The sequence below is a fragment of the Bombus huntii genome, chromosome 7 (genome assembly GCF_024542735.1).
Source record: "Bombus huntii isolate Logan2020A chromosome 7, iyBomHunt1.1, whole genome shotgun sequence".
NCBI lineage: Eukaryota > Metazoa > Arthropoda > Insecta > Hymenoptera > Apidae > Bombus > Bombus huntii.
Window position 1 is genome coordinate 7,919,660 of NC_066244.1, and position 25,127 is coordinate 7,944,786.

Sequence of the window (25,127 nt, forward strand, 5' to 3'; positions counted from 1 at the left end):
AACAGTAACCTGTGTTAATAGCTACATGGTTTTATTAACAATCACAATGACTACAACAAGTATTAACACACCATTGTATTCGCAACAGTATCTATACGTTACATTAATTGATCATGTAGAAGCATATTAATTTTCGTATCATTCGTTAGTACTTTCATGCGACTACAAATATTTAAACAACATTTTTTTACGACAAAAGACTGCTTTATATTGGAAAATAAGGGAATATGCCGAAACTTTTTCTAGCATATACCGATTTCCGAACGTTCTATCGAAATTCTAAATGTCTTAAACTTCAAAGAGTGTAAGCTGTCACGAATCGTCGCAGAATTCGATGATGTTTCATATCAAGATACTTCGGTATCCCGAAGAAATTCAAGAAACACAAAAATCAGCAGGATACTCTTCACCCTATTGCTTCGATATGTCATCGTTAGAGCCTGCGTTATTTTCGAAGCCGTGGGTCGCGTAGATCCGACCGTATTTGCGCTGGGTTATCCGGCGGGCGTCGCCGTATTGAAATGTCGCGTGTGTTGAGGAACGAAACGGTAGCAGAGGAAAGGTGGGATTATCTGAATACAGTCGTTTTCGGGGGTGAGTTGCGAGTCTCTGGGGGGTAGTAGGTGGCCGGCCAAGGCCTCTCCGGAACTATCCTTGCCTCCCTCGTGATCTATAGCGGTCATCTACACTGCGAATTACCACCATCTTCTTTCCACTGATCCTCTATATACGACTTAGAATAGATTATTTGAATATCGATCGATGGTTCGCCCTATTTCTAGGAATAGCTAGAGGGAACAGTCGTCTGACCATGTGTTGCCATGATTGGCCGTGTTTTAGCATAATTCGACTGATTGATAACAGCTCCACTCCCGATGCTATGTCTGGAATCGTATTTACGCGCTCCCCGATTTAATCAGCCCCGATGTGGGGGTACTGAGCGGATCTATGTCGAAATTATAGGGGTTAGAGAAGATGAACTCGTGCGTCAAGAAGATTCGAAGAAATTCTGGTGAGATCCAGCGGCTGATTAACGAACTGACGTTCTTCGAGTCTCGTGAACCAGATGACGTTTGGCAAGACATGCAGCTAAGTTTTGAATAAAATTTGGGTAACTGAATTCCTCAAACAAACTATGAATAACAATGAAGCCTTGTTCCGATGTGTAAAGCTATTGGCATTTAAACGACTTGATGTCGGCAAATTCGCGCTAGTAAAATGATTTCAAGTTATCGTCTAATCTGTATGAAGCTTTCGGATAAACGATATTCGTCGGATAAACATCAAGGTCGAGTTAAATGTAAAAATCGAGACGCTACTCGCAATTAGCAACAGCGATAAAAATTTCAAACGAGTAAGTAACGTCCAGTCCCAGGCTGGGACTTTTGAGTCACAAGAGATCGACAGGACGCATCGTTTGTTAATTGTCGCGTGGATCTTTATGGTCAGATATCGCCGGTCGGGACAGGGCATCAGCTAACGCTCCCTACTCGCGGAAATTCTTTTTGGAATCGCATCTATCATTTTTACGAGAAAAAGGCAAAGTTTCCCCGGCGGCTTTATAACGCGACGTCACTAACGAGGCCCCGTTGCACTTTTTGTTGCAGCCAGCGATGCGCTCGGCCGAATCGATAAGGAGCCAGCCTCACCGGAATCCATACAAGGTGAGTTTGCACAGAGTTTCATCGTCCGTCTGTCGTCCACCTTAACCTCTTCTTCCTCTCTCCTTCTCTCTTCCTCTCTGTTCCTCTGTCCAGCGTTCTCTCTTCCGTACGAACCACCTTCGTCCTCTCTCCCTCTCCCCGTCGTCCAATCGCGATACGATTAACGTACCGAAGGGTTTAACCTTCGCCGATGGCAGGAACATAAATTTCACAAACGAATAATACGACACGGCGGAGTCTGAGCGAAAGGCTCAAGTATCGGCATTATAAATCCGCGTCGTTATTTCTTAGCCAGCTTTTTGCCCGGCACGACCGATCGGGCCGGGGCAACATCGTTTAATTGCAACGATCAGGCTTTTACATTGTGCGCCCCTTGCGGGCCGATGCGCCCGTGTACTCACAGAAAATCCGCCTCTGGAAAGGAAACCGGGGACACCGCTGATTGAGAAATTTTCAGAGACGACAAAGAAATGGAACACGAGCCGCCGCCAGCGTCGCCGCGGACACGGACATTTTATTAATCGACCGACCGTGGAACGGGATCGGGCCCAATCGCGAAACCAGTCGTTCGAAAAGGATTCATCATCGTCCCGTGTCTCGTATCTTCTTCGTCGTTCCGCTTCGTGTCATATGGCCGACTGTGTATCATACGATATACATATTTTACATTTTATCCGTTAGCAAATTCCGAAGTAGGGTTTGTTAAATACATGTATTTCTAGTTCGACTTATCGATCGAAATATTCTCTAATGAAGAAAATACCTTAACTAAAGAGAAGGATGTTATGGCATCCAAAATTTTGAATCGCAAGTTAAAGTAAATCGAATTCGAAATAACCCAATTCGTATTTTACCAGAAATTGGCAGAAAATTGAACGATCGATCTATCGTACTATCTGAATTTGTAGTACTTTATCGCATCTTGAAAGCTCCTTTCGTAAAATTCAAAATCGGTTGCCTTTCGCGGAAGAATCACGCAACGTCCAAAAATTCCATCGTCACTCTCATTTATAGAAATAGAACGTTGTCGACGCTGCATCCTAAGGCTAATCCTTTTCCACGTAAAATATGTCGTAAAACCAATTACACTCTCTCGTTCACCGCCTACCAGAGGCAGCACAGTGGTTTTGTCATTTGCCTGGAAGAATTCTTTCGTGGCCTTTTAACTTGGAGCATTATCCGACAACCTTGGCTCGTTCTTCGGTCCAAGGATTCTTGGTCAGGCTCGTAAAAAGGGTAGAATTCTCCCTAAAACGAACGAAGACGTCGTCGAAACCCTAAAGCTTGGCGAGATTTTTTCGGTAAAAATTCGACAACCGATTGAAAGAACGTTTTTCAAAAGTTTTATCGCCTCGTCGAAAGGCGATGGATGTTTGAAGCGGCGGCGTTTCTTCTCACGCGACAGCGGAAAGGGAATCGAGGATTCCAGCGGATAATTTAGGCTCGCGTGAGAGGCATCCCCCTGTTTCTGCGTGTGCATTTCTGCTGACCGTCGGTGTTCGCCTGGAAAACGCAGCTCGTCGGGGCTGTCACGTGTCGCGAAGTATAACACGTCGAGGATCGCGCCTTCAGAGAACGTAGCCGGTAATAACAGAGCCGGATCTTTAACGAGCCGGATCAGCGGCACGTTTCGCGCCCCTTTCGATGTACATTACGATCGGTCTGTCTTTGGGATGTCAAAGAAGCTCAGACATCGACGATGACGGTATCTTATTCGAACCGAGACGAATCTTGACCTGAAACAAACATACCCGTCAGAATGACTTGAGAAGATTTCAAAGTCTTTCAATTATCTTGAAATTGTTAAAAATATGCAAATGTTATATATAATAGGAGTCCGCGTTCGTGTAAGTGAATTCAGTCAGCAGATGGTAGCTTAATTTAGTTATTTCTCTCGTAGACAGTTCTTGAAATCAGAAAAATGTATACTTTAATTTTGCAAAATTTCATTGGTGTAAAAATCGAGTTAGTTCCTGCTGGTATCGCCAACGCGCCCCTGTTTGTAAAACTAAAGAAGAAAAATAGTAATATACAGATCGGGCAACTTCGTTCAGTTCCTCGGAACACTTCGCATCTCGTCGAAAGCGCTCGTCAGTCCCCACCGAAAAATAAGCATCAAGAACTGCGGATGTTAACAAAGCTTTGGAAGAGACGCAAAAAATCAGCCCGGTTGTCCCGGACTCTCGGAAACGCTGAACCGGTCGTTACGAGCGAAAGAAGATTTCGAAGATCCTGCGAAGAGGGCCGCGAGTTCGGCACAATTCGTCCCCTGTATTTGTCTAGCGGAAGGAGACGAAAATCGAAAAAGAACGAGAACGATGGCGAAGCTAGCGGTCGTGAAACGAGAGAAGGAACGACGAGGGACACCATTGGCAACCTGTGTTTTACTTTATAGCATTTAGCCCCGATTGTTTGTCTTATTGCTATTAGCCTCCTTCAATTAGCAATTGTATCTTTAATGTCGATTCCGTGAATCGGTTTCGACCACGAAGAGCGGCCTCGGCCAACCTTGGTGGCTCGAGGGGAGCCAGTAGGAGGAAATCGGGCGTCGAAGAGGGGATTCGAGTAGCAAGGTGGGAGAAGGGAACCACGGTTAGAGGGGGCATGTCATTAGGAGTCATTAATATCACGGACCTCTGTAATTTGACACACTTCCGATCGCCTAGCGCCACCACCGCCGCTCGCTCCATTTTTCTTCCTTCTCTTCTCCTTAAACCCGTCTATACACTTCCATCCACCCTTCGCTCTCGTTCGCTCCATCGTTCGTTCGTCTTTTGTTTGATTTCCTTCTACCGTGATCTCTTGGTTGGTGATCTCTTCGTCTTGAAGACTCTGATAAAGATCTCCGTGGGACCACCAAAGGGGTGAATCGAGAAGAAAAGATGTACGAGAATTTTCTCGATCTCTATCTATGGAAAACGCGATTTATAGCAGCGGCATGGGACGATGAAGTTAGACGGGTAGAAGGCCACGTGACGTGCTTCTTAATTTTCAACCGCGAAGCTTTTTGCGTCGTGCAGGCGTGACGCAGCACGGGTACGTTAATTAACGTGTTCTCGTGTCCTCGGTAACGAATCGTCGATAATTAACTCGGTCGGGATCAAGCTGCGCAACAGTGGAAGATCTCTCTAATCGTGGACGACTACACGCAGATCGAAATTGCGAAATCGGCCTAAGAAAGAAACTGGAGGTATCATTCGGAATGCAAGTAGCTGCGATCGATATGATCCACGGATGCTAATCGAATCGCTAATCGTTTATTCCTGCGTCGTACAGGCACACCTGTTCGACCGATATGGTCAGACCAGAGATTCTTTTAACGCGGGCTTCATGGAGATCTTTCGAACGGAGAACGGCCAAGTCCCTCATCATACTTTGTAATGTAAACTCTCGACGATATTTTCTCCGTTCTTTGTCTTTTTTCCCCCTTCGACTGCCACTCCTGTCTTTTCTTCGTTCTCTCATCGTGGTTTTAATCAAGGAAACTACGTTACGTCGAGATTATTGAAAAAAATCGTCACTCTATGCTCCTGTTAGACTTGGACCTTGAGAAACGATCCAAAAGGCTGGAACGAGTGTTGGTACTATAATAGATGATTATCTGAAAGTTCTTTCGCTCTAGTCCCCAGGTCAAGGCGTAATTTATGGGCTGATTCTCTACCACCTGTCGATCGTTATCCGGTTGCTTCGATATCGCTATTGTTTCTCCCGGCATACACCTCCGCGGGTGTTTGTCCGGTTGGTTTATTCAATTACGAGCGGAGTAACAGCCTGATCTGAAACTATACATTGCCTGGATCGGTGTCGTTCAACCTTCCCCTATTCTACGTCATATTGAATTCATGAATCTTATTTCCATAAAATCGTCATATTCTACGTTATGAAATACCGATCTCGTCGTTCGTAGACTTCGATCAAATTGTGATCGTCGCTTGGTCTTAGCCTTTTCAGGATCGAATCTTTCTTAAGCCGTGGGAAAGTATTGCTAATAGAACGACATGTTTTCAACTTTATATCAAAAATATTCTTCAAACATAAAAATCCTCTGTTGAAACGAGATGGCAATTGAGTCACGAAGAGTCGACGACTGTCTCACATGTGACATCGTTTAACTTGACGTTAAATCCTAACCTAACTCAACCTACCGTGTTCCTTCGAGATTCCTAAGAACCAGCATGCAAATGGTATCGAGCAAGCGACTCTATTCCCAGAATTGGAGCAACGTGCGTGTTTTTCAATGCGTCGATTCCGCGGAATGGATAGATTCAGTATCGCGGCGGGATCGACGAGGATGGAAATGGTGATCGGCCGGCGGAACGGGGAAGATCGGTTTCGCTTGGAATGCAAACGAGTCGCGACGATATAGACTCGCACGACATAGTGGCGAGTGGTTCGGTCGCACGGCCGCGAGGACGATAATACGTCTTCCTGGTGATTTTGTTATTCAAATCGGCCGCCGAGGACCGCGGTGACCGTGGAAAACCGCTATTGAATGCCGAAACGGCTTCCCGACCCTCCCGCAAGAACCTTCCATTCACGCCCGCCAATCCAGAACGTCCGGTTCTTGCGTGGCCGGGTGTCCCTGGAAAAGCCGCTAGCTTACAAGCAAAAAGCTTTACCGCGTATCGTTCGATTCCCGTTAAGCTCCGACCGAGCTCTCACGTCTATCATTCGATTACTCAAGACGCGACTTTCGTGAATTCGCGCGGAGAGAAAATTTTGCCGATTTTCCTGTTACCGGAACAAATGGGAAAGTGGTTGGACACTTAATCGTCGATTAGCCTTCGTTAGATTTCGATGGTTTACGTTTAACCCTGCTATAGAACCTTCGGATTTTTATATTCCAATTACCAAACGAAAACTTTTCTAGATGACGTGTGTTTTTCGTATTTTTCAGTTCGAACTTCGCGAAGATGTCACTTAACGTTAAAGGAATATAATTGGGAGAAATTGAACGGGAGAACGTAACACAATTAAGGATATCTAAAAATACACAAATTGATTTAAGAATTGTTGACGCGATTAGACGTATCAATCGATTTATTTAGGAATTAGGGAATGTGCAGGTGGATTCGTAAGTCGAGGCAATCGAGTATACAGGTTGATTCATAAATTATAGATAAACACGTTCATTCATGTGGTTCATAAATTGTAGCTAATACAATATATTGCCATTACCACCTAATGACAAAATCCTCAATCACTTAGTTGCCAATCTAATAATATAAGTACGTGTAACTGTGTACTAGATATAACATATTGAATCGTAAATTGTGAAGTTGTGTAAGCGTACAGTTAGATTCATTAATTGTATATACAATTAACACCAAACGTTTATTCGTAAATTATAGAGACACCTATAGAGTAACACCGAAGATAAAAAAAAATTTGATATACAAAATGACGACTCAAGTTAGGCTCAAGGTACTGGACGCTAACAAATCATTTACCTGTTCTGTTAAGAAACAATATATAGACAAAAAGTAAATTTATAAGAAACGCCATATTTCATATATTTTATTATAAATTTACCCAGACTGCAGGAGAAAAATTTACTCGATTCTATACATATCCAGGAAACTCGAACGTCGAACGTCTCGACTTTTCTCAATTATCGACGATAGACTCATTCCTGCGTGCGTTTTTCCGAGAACGTCGGCCGGCCCGTTCGAGGCGATACGACGACAAAAAACCAGAACTACGGGAACGGGAACGTTCGCAGCCCGTTAACAAGCGTTTCCACCAGAAGCAGAGCGCACTTTGTTATTCGGATCGATGGTGACGAGGCGAACTGGTTTTGAATGTTGACGAGAGCGATTCACGCGCCCTGCCTGCCGGAGCAAATTCAAATTCCATACCGCGGCTTTCCCGGGGATTTTCAGATTTTTATCGTCCTCTCTTCAACAGCTCCACCATCGAACGTCCCGTACACGGAATATGCTGATCCGATCGACTGCTGACCGTAGTCTTCGCCCCTTTTATTTGCACACTCTATTCGCGGGTAGATGAGGAACGTTCGTTTCTTCTTTCCCGGTTTGATCCATAGCAGACTCTCTACGAGTCTTTGAATATATATTGGAAAGTTGAGAAAAGAAAAATTCATCTTTGATATGAAATTAATTCTTCGATATTATTTTTTCGTTCAAGTACTAATACTTTTTCTATTCCGAAACATGTCTATTTCTAAATATCGCCAGTTCATGAAATTGAGGAGATCGACGCAAACGCTCTTTCGTTCTAGTAGAAAAATTGAAGATGGGTGGAAAAGAATAAAGTTATCATTGTGATTTTTATATTCGAAAACTAAGCCTTCACATTTTGAAATAGTTCAACAAAATTTTTTTACATAGAAAATATTTCTCTTAGATTTCTCGATGCGCAGCGAAAATAATTCCAACCGATAGAATAAAAGAAAAATACCTCTCTGGAGTAAAGTATAAAACAGTTTAGCTCCAAATTTTTATCATTAAGAATAGCTTAATCGACACCACTCGCATCCCATAATTTTCTTCCCTTTTAACGATAGACGCGATTATCCGTAATTCTCCTATGCGGAATTAATCACCAGAAGCATATTAGAATCCACGATTTCTTGCCGAAGAACGGCGTGACCATTGTCGATGGAAAAAACGTCGAAACTGCGTTCGCTCGGCTTGCACGCGAGCTAGTCGCGCGTGCAGAAGACACTGTACGGGCCGGCAAATCGCGTAAGAGGAAATGAAAACGAGTATAGCGAGTGTTTCTCGGAATGATGGAGGCAACGAGCGGGAGCGAAGAAAACGAGAAACACCGAGGGAACGGTCCAACTCGGAACGAGCTCGAAGACGTTTTCTTTCTTCGACATATTTCTCACGGGCTCGAGGACGACTTCCGTGTCTTTTTCTTTCATACTTCTCCCTCTCTTTGCTTTAATAGGGGATGCTTCGGATCTGACCGATTTCAATAGAATGTAACGTTCTATACGTATAATAAACATAGTCGTGGCTTTAGTCGCAGATCAATTGTGAACAAAAATTTACTTTTCAAATTTAAGAAAGATGGCATACTGTAGCAACAAGCGTAAAGGATTTTTAAACGTTGTTCGATGAAAGAAAATTAAGTTGTATTCTATGAAAGAAAATTAATTCATCCTCGCCCACGAAGCTTCGTACGATTCAATTCGATTCGAGCTTGAAAAGAAGACAAAGAAATTAAAAAGGACAGTACGGAGGGACTATTTATGAAAATGGCATCGAATTGAGCGGTGGGTGTCGGCGCCATTGTTGCTCGTTTCGCGACGAAGAGAGCAAGAAGGAGACTAGCAATTAGCAATTAAACCAATAAGTGTGCAATTGGTGATTCCATTAATGGGACGAACCGTTCCCACAGAAGGCGAACGCCGTTTTTCGCCGTTCGTCGCTCTGTCGACAGTTCCTCTCGCGCCATGATCTCCAATTGCTTCGAGAACGTATAATTAGTAGACGTAGAACGAGCTGGCTGCCGACCCCATCCTTCTTATTCTTCTTTTCGATCTCCTGACACGATAGCGTTACCGAGAAACCGCGAATTAGAGTAAACAATTTGCGAGAGATCTATTCGTTGGCTGGTAGATGGGGTCGAAATTATTCGTACCTTAAAAACGTGGATCCTTTCGAGAAAAGATCGTGGGGATGGGAAAACCTTGCAGTTGCGTAAAGTAATTAGAAATGTACAGAGAGTTCTGTAGGAAGCTTCGAGCGAACGTCGAGGAGAATATCGATGGCGTACGTTTAATAAATTCGTGTCCAAGTGTGGGCGATCGAATGGACTGCCGATAGTTGCACGATGTCCCACGCGTCGATTCTACATTAATTAAACGATCAATATTTATTAAGCTTATTACGGGATCCGGCGGCACAAGCGTGGTATTAATTCGATTCCGCATCCACGGTGGGGCCCGTATTTCGCTTAATAGGCGCCATATTGTTCCTGACGACGCAATAAATATGGACGTGGCCAAATGAAGACAATAAATTGTCAAACGCCCCCGCTGTCAGTTGCCTCCCGTTCTTTCATTCTCTTTATGCTTCCTTCCCTTTAATTTTCTGCCTTTTTCTTTCCTAATAACGATTCCGTTGACGTTCGCCAGAGTGTTAAAAAAATCATCGAATTTTTCCTTTCTTTTTTCGTCAGTAATCGTATGAAAGGTAGTCAGAGCTAATTCGACACGATGCTCTAATTATTCTTTAATTATTTAATCGTTTGCAAGTGAGATTAATTCGATCGTCGATAAAGTCAAGAATGTTAAAAAGTCATTTCTTCCTGTTTCTTTATGGTTCCATTATGAAGCTCACGTTGTTTGAATCATTCTTGTCCGTAACCCCTGCCGTCACGTTTCCGGTTCTACTTCCTGATCGCTTATTATAATCAATTAGCGACCGGCTATCTACCATCGACTGAAACGTTGTATTCCAGGGGTGCAACCCTCCTGATTTTTTATACACCAGCCTACGAAGGCTTCGAGGGGGTGGCTCTGCAACAGGCTGATGAGTAGTCAGATTCTTTCGGCGCTTTTTTTGAACCTCGAACCCCAATCGTTAGTTACGATACACCAAGAATATACAATTGTTGTTTCTTATATTTAAAAGAAAATGTATTCTCACGATACAAAATTGTTCTGTGTCCTTCGGTAGTTGATTCGATCCGTTTGTTCAGTCAAAGGAAGAGCAGACTTATCGTAGAACAGACAAGAGACAGAGAAAGTCGACTATATCGTTTTCCTCGCTCCCTTTCTCGAAGATCTTTTACGCTTCTGCAGAAACCCGATAGCCGCGTCAGCCATTAAGCTAGAACTGTGAAGGGCAGGGCAGAAGGGTGAGAGAGAGAGAGAAAGAGAGAGAGGGGAGGATCTCTTGCGCACACGTCGGCGAGGAAAAAGGGTGTCGATGTAGGGGAAGATGGTGTTCGGAAAAGAAGGGGACATGAAATCTTTTTAACACACGAATAACTAAAGATATTTCGCAGTATTCTTAAGACCAAACTAAATTAGATCACTCCAATAATTAATTCATTTCCTTCAACGTACACTACGTTACTTTGGTAGGCGACAAGTTTTCCAAAGTACAACTTTTTTAAACACACGAAGCAATTTAAATGAAACAAAAATGAATTCCATTAATTCCATATGTCTTTCAACAATATTTCTGTTACCCACCAAAATTATCATGAAACAAATGCAAATTTTTATTCTTTTTATTAAAATTCATGCAGATGTTTTAAAGCTGTAAACTCTCGTTAAGTAGCCATAGAATTTCGGTTGTCCATGTGTAGGGGCGCATGAGCTAGAGGACAATTCGAGCCACGTTGTTATTTTCCCTAGGAGTATCAACATCGTTAAGATATACATAACGTAATAATAAACCAACTCCGGGCAAAACAATGTCGCCGCTAAGCGAACCGTCAAACAAAGGCGAATGGAAACTTTCCGGTACCCCTGGACCAGTATAAATAAACGAACACGATCGTAAGGTGACCACTTTCTCAGTCTCTGTCTCGAGCGATTTTATCAGCGATCAATACATAGTCTTTAGCGAATCGGTTAGTACCGAGCGTCTTAGCGAACATTCTTTTAACGACCCATATCGAGCAATCTACGGTTGACTCTGTATTTATAATTATTTTAAAATGTATTTGACGGTTCCAACATCGAATAACCCCGTCATTTAAACTACCACATGACCAACCATCCTCTACACATGGAAAGATTAAATTTATACAATCATGTAGAAAATTACAACAGTCCCCAAGTTAATTATTATTCATATACAAAGCCATAGTACAATTCATTTGTTTGGAAGGAATAAGAGTTCCAAAACGAAGCTTCTGGCGGAGGTGTTTCTCGTTAGAGAAGGATCAGGACAACCGGATCGTTTCTTCCCTCGAAACAGTCGACGAGAGGCGATCCCGGTACTATGTAATTGTCATTTCGCGGGGAAAACGATGGCCGTGTCTAGACGACGGTGATTGTAGCAAAAGGACAAAGGGCGACGCGGCCAGGTAAACGGTGCGGTTATGCGAGGAACACGGAGCGCGGACATTGCTACCTCGCCATATCGTGTAGCCCTCCGAAGGGAGTAATTAAATGTATTATCGGGCTCCACCACGATCGTTCCGAGACACGTTGAAGTTTACCGTTATTTTGCCCTGTCGTGCAAGATGTCGTCCATAAAGTCATTCGCGGTTGCCATTACATCTTAATACACTTGCCCTGCGACTTCTTGTATTCATCATTCGTCACTCATTTTGCGCCATTAGACGCAGTGTTTGTATTTTTGATTGTAGTCTGACAGTACTATACGATTGTTATCAAAATATATTAAAACAATGACTTTTATATATTTATGTTTGCTACTTTAATTAAGAAAAAAAATTACTTTTGATCTGACTACATGAGTAGAGTGTATGTATGAACTAGTCGAGGGATAAATAGTTCGCATAATTGAAATTGATACAACAGTAGTGTCGTATAATAGGAGTTTACGTTCAAATAAATGCATTCAATCACTGGTCTAGGTAAATTGATCTATTTTGCAAAGAATTTTGCAGTATTAAAAATAAGTAGAGAAAATAAGTTTGAAAAGTAAATATTCGAACCTTAGACTCTTCGAGTTTTCAAAATGAATTCTCTTCTTGTATAGAGAGAAATTATTTTAGGAAAGAGGAAATGGATAAGGGTAGGCAGATCCATTCATCGTTACAGAAACGAATACCAAGGTCGATTAAACGCGTCCCGTGGTGAAAGTATGACCTCCTATATCCCGTAGAATTTCGTTTTCGCGAAAACTCGTCTGGATGAGCTTCGATGGTTGAAGCACGATCGGCCGAAAGCTAATAAAAAAAGCTCTGCTGCGGCCTGATAAGCCTGAGGGTATTTCACACTCGGACTGGCCTTGTATCCACGAAGGACGCTAATGTAGCGTTATTTAACTCGGTTAGATGTCCTCCCCTTGGCGGGGACTGGTCGCGAACAGCCCCGGGTAAAAATCCGGGGGTGCTCGTCGTCCCGTGAAAACACTGCGGGGGCGGTGACACGCATAAAATAGTGGGCAAACCCCATTTGGAACGTCAGGTGCTCGTCAGCTTTTTCAGGGGGAGCCTTTACATGGCCAGCACACTGTAATCACCCTATTTACCCCTTGTTGTTAATGAATTAGCCGTGACCACGATTTTAAACACCACGGATTTTAGTTGTTCCGCTCTACTTTCACGAAGAATTTAATTCGAAATTCGAAATTTCTATGGTTCTACGTTGCTATTCAGTCTATGAATATTCGAATTTTTCTCGTGTGAACGTAACAGATATAGGATCATAACTGGGAATATTAACATCACGTGAATAAATTTCTTACTTTTTGACGCGTAAAAATTATATCCTAGAGAAGTGTATGGTCGTCGAAATAACTGGAAATTATCCAGCGTGATAAATTTGTCAGAGATTTATGAGCTTTCCATGGTGCAATATGACGGGTGCCATTCTAAGCGCGTTCGGAAATCATTGTCGCTTCAAGGATGAATATCGATCGAGTAAGCGAGAGCACGTGCCAGCAGGCAATATCCAGCGAATATGTTAAGAAAGTCGCATACATCGGGGTCAGTACAGCGTGAAAATAGAATGTAAAGTGTTCGCAGCACTGGCCGCCGGCCTTAGGCGCAATAGGGGTGGCTTCCATCGGGGGTCGGTTTGACGTGTATGACGTGCCGGCCACGTGACCGGCCTGCCAACTCGGCAATCACTGCCCCGTACTACGCCGGACGAATCTTAAATATGGGATATTCAAATAATCTCGCCACTTCCCTCCCCTTTTACCCACCCTCTGGTTTCCGTTTTCCTTCGCTGTCCGCTTTCTGCCACCTCTATGCGGTTTTCAAGCACGTGATGGGTCAATGTTTCAATAGATATTTTACAAAATATAACACGTTTCAGATAATGTTGCATTCCATGCAAGTGTCATACGCGTAGCTTTGAATGCACGTTCTTCGACGTAGAGAATTTGTATTGATACGAAGGTTAAAACGTTTGTATCCTAATTAATAACAGTTTAGCCTTCAATTAGAATTTTCGATGTTTCTAAGAAATGATACACAATGACCTGTATCTCATAACATCGTTGCAATTCTAAATGTACAGCATACGAAGCATCGTTTAACCATGATATCCATCACGCTAACGTACCAATTAACACATATTCCCTGCAATTGACACAATGTTGCGAATGTCGCATGGATCTTCTCGCGGTTGGCGCCACCTTCGTATCGCCGAGGCAAGAAAGCGACTCAGAAATCGAGTGTTTGCGAAATGGAAGACGAGGAAACGCAGAATATCGTCGATAGCGGTCAGCACGAAGGCTTACCGTGCCATACATCACTGCCAGCCAGCAGCGGGGGTGCCCCCAGTAAATGGAGTTGGAGTGGCAACGTGGAACTCCCTCGCGGAAACCCTTGCTTTCATATGCATAGTCTCATTTCCTTATCGGAAATTTACGGTGAACGTGGCCGCGCGCCTCGCTCGGCCGCAGACCATTTTTCTTATCGCATCGCCGAACACGATGGACTTTCTAAGCCCTTAATTGCTTTTCGTCGCTCTTTCTCGTAATTGCCTCTGCGAGTATCTTCGTTTCCTACGCGTCTCCGTTTTGCCTTCTATTCCAGATTTATTCGTTGCTTCTCAAAACTCTTTGTTTCCTAGCAATGAAAACGTCGACGTTGATGGAATTTCGAACCTTCGAAGAATATATCTGTGCGATATTTTCATACCAAATAAGTAAATTATCGTTCTTCGTTTGTATACATATCGAAAACTATTTCTAGTGAACGGAATTTCTAACAAATATATTTATTCTTGTCAATTCTGTAAGATGATGTTGGAATATTCTACTGTTTACTGGAGCCATCTAAGAAGATATCTATCCCTCGAAGAACGCTATTTTCATTTTTCTTCTATTTAGATTGTCCTGTTTTTTTTTCTCCTCTTTTTTTCTTGTTTTTACAATGGGTTTGACCATCTGTAATCGCAGACTGCATCTCGATGCACCGTTATGCAGCGCAGCAGTCTTATAAGCGAATACACGAGTAACGAAAGCAGAGAGAGTGGCTCGCGTTCGTTTCAGAAGCACGTGCCAAGGGGTCTGTCTCGATTTCATTATAACGGTAGCTGTCGATGACGACGATCAGCATCGACGGTCTGCCATCCAAGTCGACTATTTACCGATCCTGCATCTGTCCCGACCCACGTTCGTCCTCGAATATCTCGTTTTCACCGCTGCTAATGGCGCCATGTGTCCAAGAATCTCGCTCTCGCTGCTTACCTGCCTCTTAATTTTACCTGAGCGTTCTATATCCGACAATCGATAGCCTCTGGCATGGAGCTGGCTTTCGTGGTTTGGGCGGAATAAATTCGACGCTCCGTTGACTTTAATTAAGAAAGTGGAAGCGTTCTTGGTTATTAGGAGTATAAACAGCTTTCGATGTTGTTCGTTCGAAAGATAATCGGCCGAGTTTCTATGGAACATGTGTTTTTTTATAATCGGACTTGGCGATCTTTCTGATTGATTTGCGCAATGAAATAATTGCAATCTCTCGGAGCTTTTGACATCTTTGTTCTCAGAAATCTTGATAGGGTTGAAACTACACAGAATCTACACTGTAGGAATTTCAATTGTTATGTAATTTAATAGAAATAATTTGTAATAATCTTCATGAACCCTCTTTGCAGCGACGTCTTTCGTTTAGTTTACACGCCTTACTAAAGTCATTTGTTTGAAGAGGGTTGAAACATACTCAAACGTATGTACTGATTGTACATAACAAAAATCTACGTTGGTGGGCAGTGTAGTAAATCTATTTTGTCGTATATGAAATTTCGTGAATTTTCTATTTACGAATGATTTTTGACTCCATCGTGCGACGTCGTTGCATGAAAACCATGCGTAAGAGAACCATGCGTACGGAGGATTGGAGCAAGATTCACGCGTGTACGTGCGCGTGCGTAGTGAAGAAAGAGAAAGAGAGAATAAGAGAAGGAGAGGAAGGCCACGTGCCTTTGGTAGCACGCGACCAACCTAACGGTTTTAGACTCACCCCACACGTTGCTCGAAAACCAGTCCACCCCTTCTCTCGTCACCCTTGCCGAACCGCCGGCACCGCTGCTTCAAAACACGCTAGTGGAAACTGTTATTCCATTGGCTCGTGGATCTAGCCCCCTCGTGCCTTCCCCCTTTTTCGATGTGAATCCTCGGCTATAGTCAGATTCGCTTTAACTACCTCGATTTCTGATCCTAGGACAACACCTTTACCGCTGTCTAGAAAGAAACAGAAACCGAGTTTAGAAGACACGAATCGGTGCAGAGAAAATGAAGGAAATGCAGTGAAATTTCACCAGTGAATTTTCCTGCGACGAGTTCCCCTTCTGGGTGAAACGAACTTTTATTTTTATCGAAACATGTTTCACACGTTTGACCTAGCGAGGCTTGGAAACATTGAAAGTATCCCAGAACTTTTGTAGGTTCTCTGGAAGTCTTGAACAGTGAAAAATTTAGGCTTAAACAAAATTCAATTTATCTAGAAAGAAGTTAAACATAGTTGCTAATTCTTCGCAGCAATTTTAAAGATTGCAATTTTTTAAATTTAATGAATATTTCAATAGTTGTTTAATGGCGTACGAATGAAATTGAGATAAAATTACTTCGATGGAATCGTTTACGAGAGATCGATTCTTTCGTTTTCTTCGCACCGCGGTACTCGTCGAGCCCGCCATGCATGAAAACGGACCGAGCAGGCATAATCGAATGATGTAAGGCCCTAATAAAATCGTAAGTCGGTTGACAGGCGGTGCACATAGCGTGGAATAATGGGCCAGACATTCCTCCCCCGTAGACGTAGGGGTGGTTGGGTTGCATTGTCGTTAGTTCCCTTACGTAAGAATGGCGACGAAGAAACGACGCGAAGGCAGATGCCGTTTAGACATTCTGCTGCCTCGTGTGATATGCAGGACGAAGATGGAACGAGACTTAATGCGATCTTACGCTGCCTGCGAAGCAGCCAGGTAAATCGAGAGCAGAGATTTCTTTCGAATCGTTTCTTTTCAATGTGCAGCGACAAGATTTGACAATTTCTTCGAGATCTTCCCTTCGAACAAATCTTCTGCCCCTTTCGTAGCGTATAGATGATGCAATTTCTAACTTACAGCGTTAAACTGAATTTAATGCACAGTTTTAAGAATCGAATTATGTAACGAAGAACTCGACGAGCATAATACAACAAAATTGCAAAGGTCACAGCGAAACGGCCTAAGATGATGATAATAGGATAGAAGAGCAAAATAGGGAAAAGGTGAATGACAATCGAGAGAATTTACGGAAAATTGAGTAAATCGAGGTGGAAGTCGAAAAACTGCGTAATTGCGAAAGAGTTAATTTACACGTATTCGGAGGAGACCGTTACGAATTTTGAAAGTAGATCTATCGTAGAAAGGGCAGAGAACACAGAAACAGAAGAAACAAGGAAGGGTGGAAAGGTGAGTTTGGAGTAAATTGAGCAAAAGGAGGACCGCGATTGAGAGAGGGCCGATTCGAGGGCGGAGCAGAGGGGAGCGGAACATACAGAAAGCGAGGGATGCAACCGCGAAATCGGGTAGACCCGTGAAAATAACGATTTCTCCTTTGTGGTGCCGTTCGTTAAACCGAGAAGAGCCGGTTTCACGATAGGAGCAGAACGAAGATCACGACGATGGAGGAAGAGGGAGAGAATCGTGCATGGGTGTTCGTGACTCGTCGATATTTTTCCCGAACGCTGAAAGAATCGATATTTTATGTAGATCGCGAGAAAAGGGCAACGTGCCCTTCGCCGTTGCTCTGGCTATTCTCGCCTGGACGAACAAAAACATCGGCTGATCCCAGGCAAGAAGAACGAACGGGAAGAAGACAGAGAAAGGAAGGTTGACAGGGATGGGGAAAGCTTTGTTGCACAGCGGAATTCATCGAGAAAATGGAACTTCGCCTTCGTGGCGATTCTTACGTCGTGGGTGGAGAAAATTGACGTTATTCATCCGATGCATTCGAATGAATTAAATAGAAATATTCAATGCATTTCCATGCAATTTGAATGAAATTGTCACACGAATGAAATTTCGCAGTGCCCTAGTGCTCTAATATTAGAACTCGAATCGTTATTGTGTAGAACTTAATCAATGCAAATTTAAGTATAAATTAGTCGCGTGAAATATTGCTTGGTTTCGTCAAATTCTGTGGCAATGGAAATGGTACTTTCGAAATAACTTTCAACATAAATGGAAAAATATTTCAATAATTTTCACTGCCATATTAGAAATTCCCTAATTATATAAAAATGAATTATATAAAGAAACACTTGTACCGCTCAGAATACTGAATCATCGGTTCCAACCCCCGACAAAACAGCGAAGGTACCACGAAATTCTTCGCTAATACGTTGAAAATATTTACTCGAACTCTCTGATCATTTAGAAACGACCCTTGAACCAGTAAGCGACCACGTTTCCCAAAATCATCATCTTCGAAACATCCAGACACCGTAGCCGGCAATGGTGCAGCTCAGGTGTCTCATTGTGCTATTTTATCACCTGACGTATGTGTCCGATGTTTCCCCGAACCTGGACTTCGCGACACGAAGGTCAGGTCGGCGCCCGGCTTTTCCCTCGCTTGTGAAAAAGGGGAAGGAAAGAGAAAATCGAAGATTGTTGCGAACGTCCAGCTGCAGTCGGTCGTTCAGAATGGATTCTGTTACGTGTGCGTGCAGCTTGATCGTGGAAACGTAGGTGGATGATGGATAGACGGTCACCGTGTCAGTCGTGCAAACGTTAAACGAGCCCCAATGCGTCGAAATTGCATGGGCACCACCATTGTAAGCGGGTCCGATTTCGAACGACACCGAAGACTGCCTTGGTGTATGCAGATGCGGGACAAAGACGTGTCGGAGATTCAAGATAGGATCTCGCTCCTAGAATTTTTGGTATTAATGCACCTGGAGGGTGGTTAATTTATTACCAAGCGAGGGTTGGAAACTTATCGAGAATGGATTTGCGTTTAATCGTAAAGATAATTGATACGAATTTTAAATATTCGAATATTTAAATATTCAAACGGTAAAGTTTTTGAATATTCGGTTAACTTGTAAAGAGTTCTTGAAAATTTCTTTAACTTTCCAATGTATTTGAGACTTCTTTCTTGACTGTTGCTGTATCGTTCACAGTGCTCGTGAACGTTCGTCAAAAAACCGTTGCTTCCAACGTCTCTTCCAGAAGCATCGTCTCTCCTCCTCTCCTCAATTCCATCGATCCGTTCCATTAGAAGCTTCGTGCAACGTTCGTTGCGCTTTTTTTCAAACCTGAAGCACCACCAATCGCATCGCAGCTAATCGCGATAGGACAAAAACGTGGTGGAAAAAGAGGAAAGCAAAACATCGGTCGCCTTATCTAGGCGTCCGTTGGTGGATGAGTTCGCACCTGGCGTCTTCGTAGTCGTCGTCGTCGTCGTCGTCGATAAACGTTATTTTTTGAACTAGAAGTCGCAGAGCCTTTCACGGGAGCGCTACTGGAAAAGGGTGGAAAAATAGGAACCGACGTAATTCACCCCAAAAATCCTTTCTCCCCTCCCTCTCCTTCTTCCTTTCGAATGTTAGAGAGCCGCGGGACCTTCTCACGGAGAAAAAAGCGTAATTTTGATGAAAAGAGGGGAATCGACGATGCAAATTCAGGGGTGAAAAGGGAAACCGACGTGTTCGTCCGTGTGTAGACTTTGTGTACCTGCTTTTTGCGTCTCGAACGCGTCACTCGAGGGTAGGAAAGACCGAAGCCAGGGTGTAATCGGCCGCGCGAGGAAACGAGGACGAGTAACTGAAATTTTATAGGGAATCCACCAATACGGAGGCTTTTTACTGTCCAAGGTTGCCCTACCTGATCTGTCGACTCTCTTCTACCGTTTTTTTTCATCGTTTCAGGGGAATCTACGTCAGGTATGAAGGGGGCACAGATGCGGAGGAACGAAATGCGGAGCGAACCTCGTGAAACTTTTGCGTCGAATTCACGGGATTCACAGGATTTTGAATTTTTTTTTTTTTACCTTCTTTCTCCCTGACTACGAGTCTCGTCCCACAGTAGCGATCATCCCCACCTGCGACTTCTTCGACCTTTTTACGAGCGTTTCGCGAGCGTTTATCTGTTCCTGGCCGTCTCTTCTCGGTCTTTGTCCTGACATCGATGGGAAAATTCGACGGTCCAAGTGGCTAAGAGACTTCCTTTCTTCGCTACCTTGGTTCACTGACCTTTCTTGTTCTCGCGGTCCAAATAGCCATTCAGACTTCACCCCGATAAAATAAGAATAGTAGGAAAGCCCTTTTCTATTAAGCTGCTCATCGTCATTCTCTTGTCTTTTATCATTAATCTTGCTAGACTCGCCTCGACTCATATAGACTCGAAATGGATGTTATATTTCAACATAAGTTTCATACAAATGTTATATTTTAAGAACGTTAACCTTTGAAGCATTCGTGAACAAGGTTTCGCATGACGATCGTCATGCCGCAAATCCCCTTTCGAAGAATGCGAAACGGCCTCCGCTGCCCCTGCGTATCGAAATAATTATTATTAAAAACCGTTAGACTGACGCGCAGGACCAATGAGGGCGCGTAAGCTCGTTTTCTCGAACCAAACGAATCGGTTCCGTGCCATTATCCGGCACGTACCCCTTTTTCAGGGGGCGCGTAACAGCGAAAGAAGAAGAAAAGGGTGGCGAGGGAGGCTGGTCATAAGATACGATGATGGGTGCGCGAAGAGTTGTTCCGCGAAGTGGAGGGAGAGCAAAGGGCCAAAGGGTTTTCCAGGATAGCCAATCGTACGAGATCTTTCAATACCAACGACCAATCATCGAAAGCCCCTTCCAGCCACGTGATAGTGGGGAGGATTCGGTCGTCCTTAGGGGCACGATTTCGTTGCGTCATCCTAACATTCGTTCTGTATCGGTCCTTCGATGAGGACCACTGGCTTTCGTTGTGACCTTCGGAATCCTTGGTGACTGCCCTTGGACGTTATACCAGAATATTCAGTTCGATCGGTACCGGCAGTGAATGGTGTTGATTATTCACATTATCAGTATATTGGTAGCTTTCTATTAACATTTCTTGAACATATCAAACTTCTTCTATAATTTTGTCATACAAAATTGTCACCGTGGTTGGAAATATAATATATTCGATTCTTAGGAAATATATTCGATTTTATCGATCTCTCCCAAAAGATGTGGTGACCAATCGTCACGATGCCGAAGGGCAGATACGTGGAAAGAAGAAGATAGTTGATGGTCCAGAGTCGATCCGCACCCAAAAGTCACGGTCATTGACCGTCGTGCTGGATCTTGAAGCCAAACCTAATGTTACCTCAAACAGCGGGCCACGAGGATCCTCGAAGGCAAACGAGGTCATGATGGTCTTCCTGGAAGAGCCCAGGATGATCTTTGCGGATATGCGACTTGATGCGACCAGCACGCCAACTTGCACCCCCACGCGTTACCTTCATCAGAAGTACAGGCCGCAGAACAACAACAACTGTACGATCTGTCGTACATTGAATTCGCTAGTGAATTTAGAGTTGAACTTAGGAATCTCTTCGACCAAAGATCCCTTCAGCGTTGAATATTGCGTTAATTAGGTAGTCGTTGAAAGAAGAAAGTGATAATTAAAGATGGATTTTTCTTATTTTTTACAGATGCAGACCTTCATGGCGAGGTGGATGGACCCGATCTCAGCGGTGACGATAGGAGTATCACCAGTGATATTCAAGATGCCACTGAGGCGAATCTCGATCACGATTCCATGGACTCGGATAGGGAAGCTCTCAATCTGGTTAGTATACTTTCTGCTTTGTTTTTTACCTTCGCTCAAAGACAAGCTATTGGTCAAAGAAGATGCTGGTAACATCGGGAATCACAGCTTCCGGTGGTGCTTCCCTTTTGTAAAAAAAAAGCTCCCTTTTGTCTCGAAGTGACGACAAGAGGGCTCGATATTTTACAGTCATTCGTGAAGAGCGCAAAAAGTGCTCCCGTTCAATATTTGGCAAATAAATAAAGGAAGCCACTAGCGAGATGAACGACAGAAAGGACGTATAGGGAGGGATGTAGGTTTTAAAACACAAAAGCGCAGGATGGACCGTAGTGACCAATATCCTGACCTGGTCGAGTGTAAACACGGTTTTGTTCGACGCCGTTTACTTTGTAACATTAGGGTAGCTCTTCCGTGTTCCTTCGATTTCTGCTCCCACGCAATTCCATGAAAATCGATTCTTTCTTTTTCATCTGATCATCGTGTCCCAATTCATTTGTAACACTTCAATTATCAATATATAAACATTTATGTCCGTGTCTGAATACTTCGAAACCAAAGGGGTAGTTCATTATTATTTATCTTCGAGTAATCTTTAAGTGATACGTATATATAATTTTACGTCTATTTAATTGGAAACACAAAATTGTAATAAGTAAGTTACTTCAAACTCGAATTATTTTATTGGCAGTATTTTTATTCGTCACAATTTACAATCTTCTCGATCTTCGATTAATTTTCTCTAACAACGAAAATATGTTTTAGGTCACAGACGTGTCGCACCGCAACAGCAGTAGCGGAACCAGCGGCAGCGCCTCCTCGCCTAGTTCCGGGGTGAGCAGCCAAATAACCGGAAGTCATCAACAACAACAACACACGGCAGGCCAGCAGAATAGCAGCAACTCGCAAGCTGCCCTGGCTGCTCAACTAGTCAGCCAGCAATTGCTGATGCACGGACCTCTTGGTGCTCTCGGACCACAGGAGATTCAGGCATTGGCTTCGACGTTTCAGCAACAACAACATTCGCTGCAGCAACAGTTGCAGCAGTTGGCAATGTTTCAGCAAGCCAATTCTGCTGCAGCGGGCCAGCTTCCGGCTCAGGCGCAGTTCTTCTTACAAAACCAGGTTCGTGAAACCTTCGACATTACCTTTCCTAGATCGCTACAGTACTAAACTATGGAAAGAAAATTTTGTTGCTGATAAGATAGTTGAAAGATGCGTGGCAACATGCCTGTTTCTCCGATTTTGCGATAATTCTATTTTCGTATTTCAAAACGTATAAAATTTCAAAACGATGACCGTACAATAACTGCACCCTAGATCCTAAAATTTTAGCGAAATAAAATGTCTCATTCGAATGAATATTAACATTATTCGAGCATCATATGAGTATTCAGAATTGAAAAAAGGCAGAAAAACTGAGCGTGAAAACGCCGAAGACAGCAGCAGCAGCAGGATCCTCTTTCCTCTGTAAAATATAAAGAGCTGTCGAAAATCGGGCGCGTTTTATATCTCTGACCAAAGGTATTACGCTGGGAGCGCGAACAAATGCATCCCGTGCACTCGAATTCCGACATCATTGTTCTCCGGGCATCCGGGTACTTTACCGAATTACACACTCGATGCGAATTCGATTCGAATCGTCGCGTCGGCGGCTAGCGGGGATGGTGGAGGTAGATGATCGCGAGCCCAGAGACGACGTTCCATGCGGTATCTGATCGACCGCCCGAAAAGAAGTAGACGTCTTATTCTTCGGGGACGATTCGCTCGATTTGACGCGGAGATAGCCGGCTGGAGATGTCACAAAGGGACAGGGTTTGTACTCGTTCGGCCTCGCGTTTTCTCTCTGACAAGTGGAAAATCGTGATCGGTCGAATAATTAGAATTTGACGAGTATGGAAAAATATTGCCCAGTCTTCAATAAAATTTCAAGGATACACAGGATTTTCTATAGACTTTCTAAAAATCTACGTTATGTTCGTTACAAAAGAACTGGGTGTGTTCGATTTTCCGATTGTGATCGTCGAGCAATCGTATAATTACGATTTGATGATTATAAAAAAACGTTTGCCTGTCTACAATAAAATTCCAAGAATAAGCAGATTTTTCTATAGACTTTCTAGAAACGTTCTCTATTTTCTTCGTATAAATAAATTGACTATGTCGGACGTTTCGTTTGTTAAGATAAAAAATGGGAAGCAAATACATTCATCACCTGCATCCTCGTAAAGAACATACCCTGAATATCGTTCGTTTTGTGTGTTTTGTCCCTCGAGATCCAGCGGATCGAAGTAAGAAAAATCGATATATCCGGGGATACGATGAAAAACGATCCTCCTTCCTGGATCTCGACCGATTTTATCCCCTCCTTGCAGCGAGAACGTTGAATGAAGGCCTTCAGGGTCTGCGCGCGTTTACGAAAAAATTTCTATAGATTCCGTCACGTGAAGCGCGTGCACGTCCTACGTAACCTCCTGGAAAAACTAACAAAACGACTTCGAACTTGAGCAGATTTAATGGCCGTGATATACGTAGCTGCGAGGATTAAAGCCTTGGGTCTTCCGTGTCTTCTTTGAAAGGTGCAACAAGGAGATCCCTTCGGCACCTTGCCACGGGGTGCCTTTTGTTACCTCACACGTGGCCAAGCTGTTTCTTTTTTCTATCCTTCGCTATCCCTCCTCTCCCTTAATTTTCCATCTTCTTCCTTCTTTCGTCTCGTCTTTTCCTTCGTTTACATCGACCAACCCCCCTGGCTTTTTTCCCCTTTTGGAAACAGTCGCGGGATTAAAAACCCAGACACACGTATTCCTTGATCGCGCAACCCTTCCTCGAGTGCCTTGCAACCTGCATCATAGTCCGGATTCTTTTCAAGGATTACACGCATGGCGGAAGTCGTCCGTAACACTGATTCAATTCCTTTCGTGCGTGTTTTGGGCTACCAGCTGACACGCAATGTCTCACGTTCGAAAAAATTCGTGGCATTAATCTTCGGACAGCGTAGAGTTCCTCGGACAACTCATAAGAAATAGTGTATTGCGATTGTTAATATTTATCTTCAATGAAAAATTGAAAGTATGAATTTTTCATACCTGATACCAGAAATGCAAAAGATCTTGAAGACAAGAGATAATTATTTTCTTAATGGTTCATTCTGAATTTTCCGCCATTTTGTTTATTACGCTATTACAGGATTAATACGACGGAGAGAGATCAAAATGTTCGATTTCCTGAATATAAAGAGTTCGATTTGCTTTCCAACAGTTCTTATCGTTACTTACAATCACATAGATTAGCAATGCGTCATTATTGTTGTTGCATTTGTAGTACTTTCACCGACTTGATTTCAACGATTCAATCGAAATTAACAATATCTCTGAAAGACACAGGAAATAAAACTAACAAGTCATGCTTTCTAGTTTTTATAGTCTGACAACTTAAAGAATCGCGTGTACAGGTGAATCTTGAGTCTTGTAACCCGTGTGTGACGGCACGTGGCGATATTCTAAGCACCCTTCGCAGGGTGTCTTCGCGGTCGACAATAAGCATAAACGGGCTCGACACGCGACCAATCCCAAACCCTTTTCCTCTCCGGGCGACTCG

General features: G+C 43.3%; 1 protein-coding gene across 2 annotated transcripts in view; it reads left to right on the plus strand.

Annotated features, from left to right (window-relative positions):
• LOC126868006 (POU domain, class 2, transcription factor 2-like) overlaps positions 1–25,127 on the plus strand; it is a 125,021-nt gene that overhangs the window by 93,788 nt on the left and 6,106 nt on the right. For both annotated transcript variants that reach the window (XM_050623125.1, XM_050623126.1), the window contains 3 exons: positions 1,608–1,664; positions 21,415–21,551; positions 22,293–22,652. In XM_050623125.1, coding sequence (XP_050479082.1) covers positions 1,608–1,664; positions 21,415–21,551; positions 22,293–22,652 — 554 coding nt within the window. The remainder of the gene's footprint in view (positions 1–1,607; positions 1,665–21,414; positions 21,552–22,292; positions 22,653–25,127) is intronic.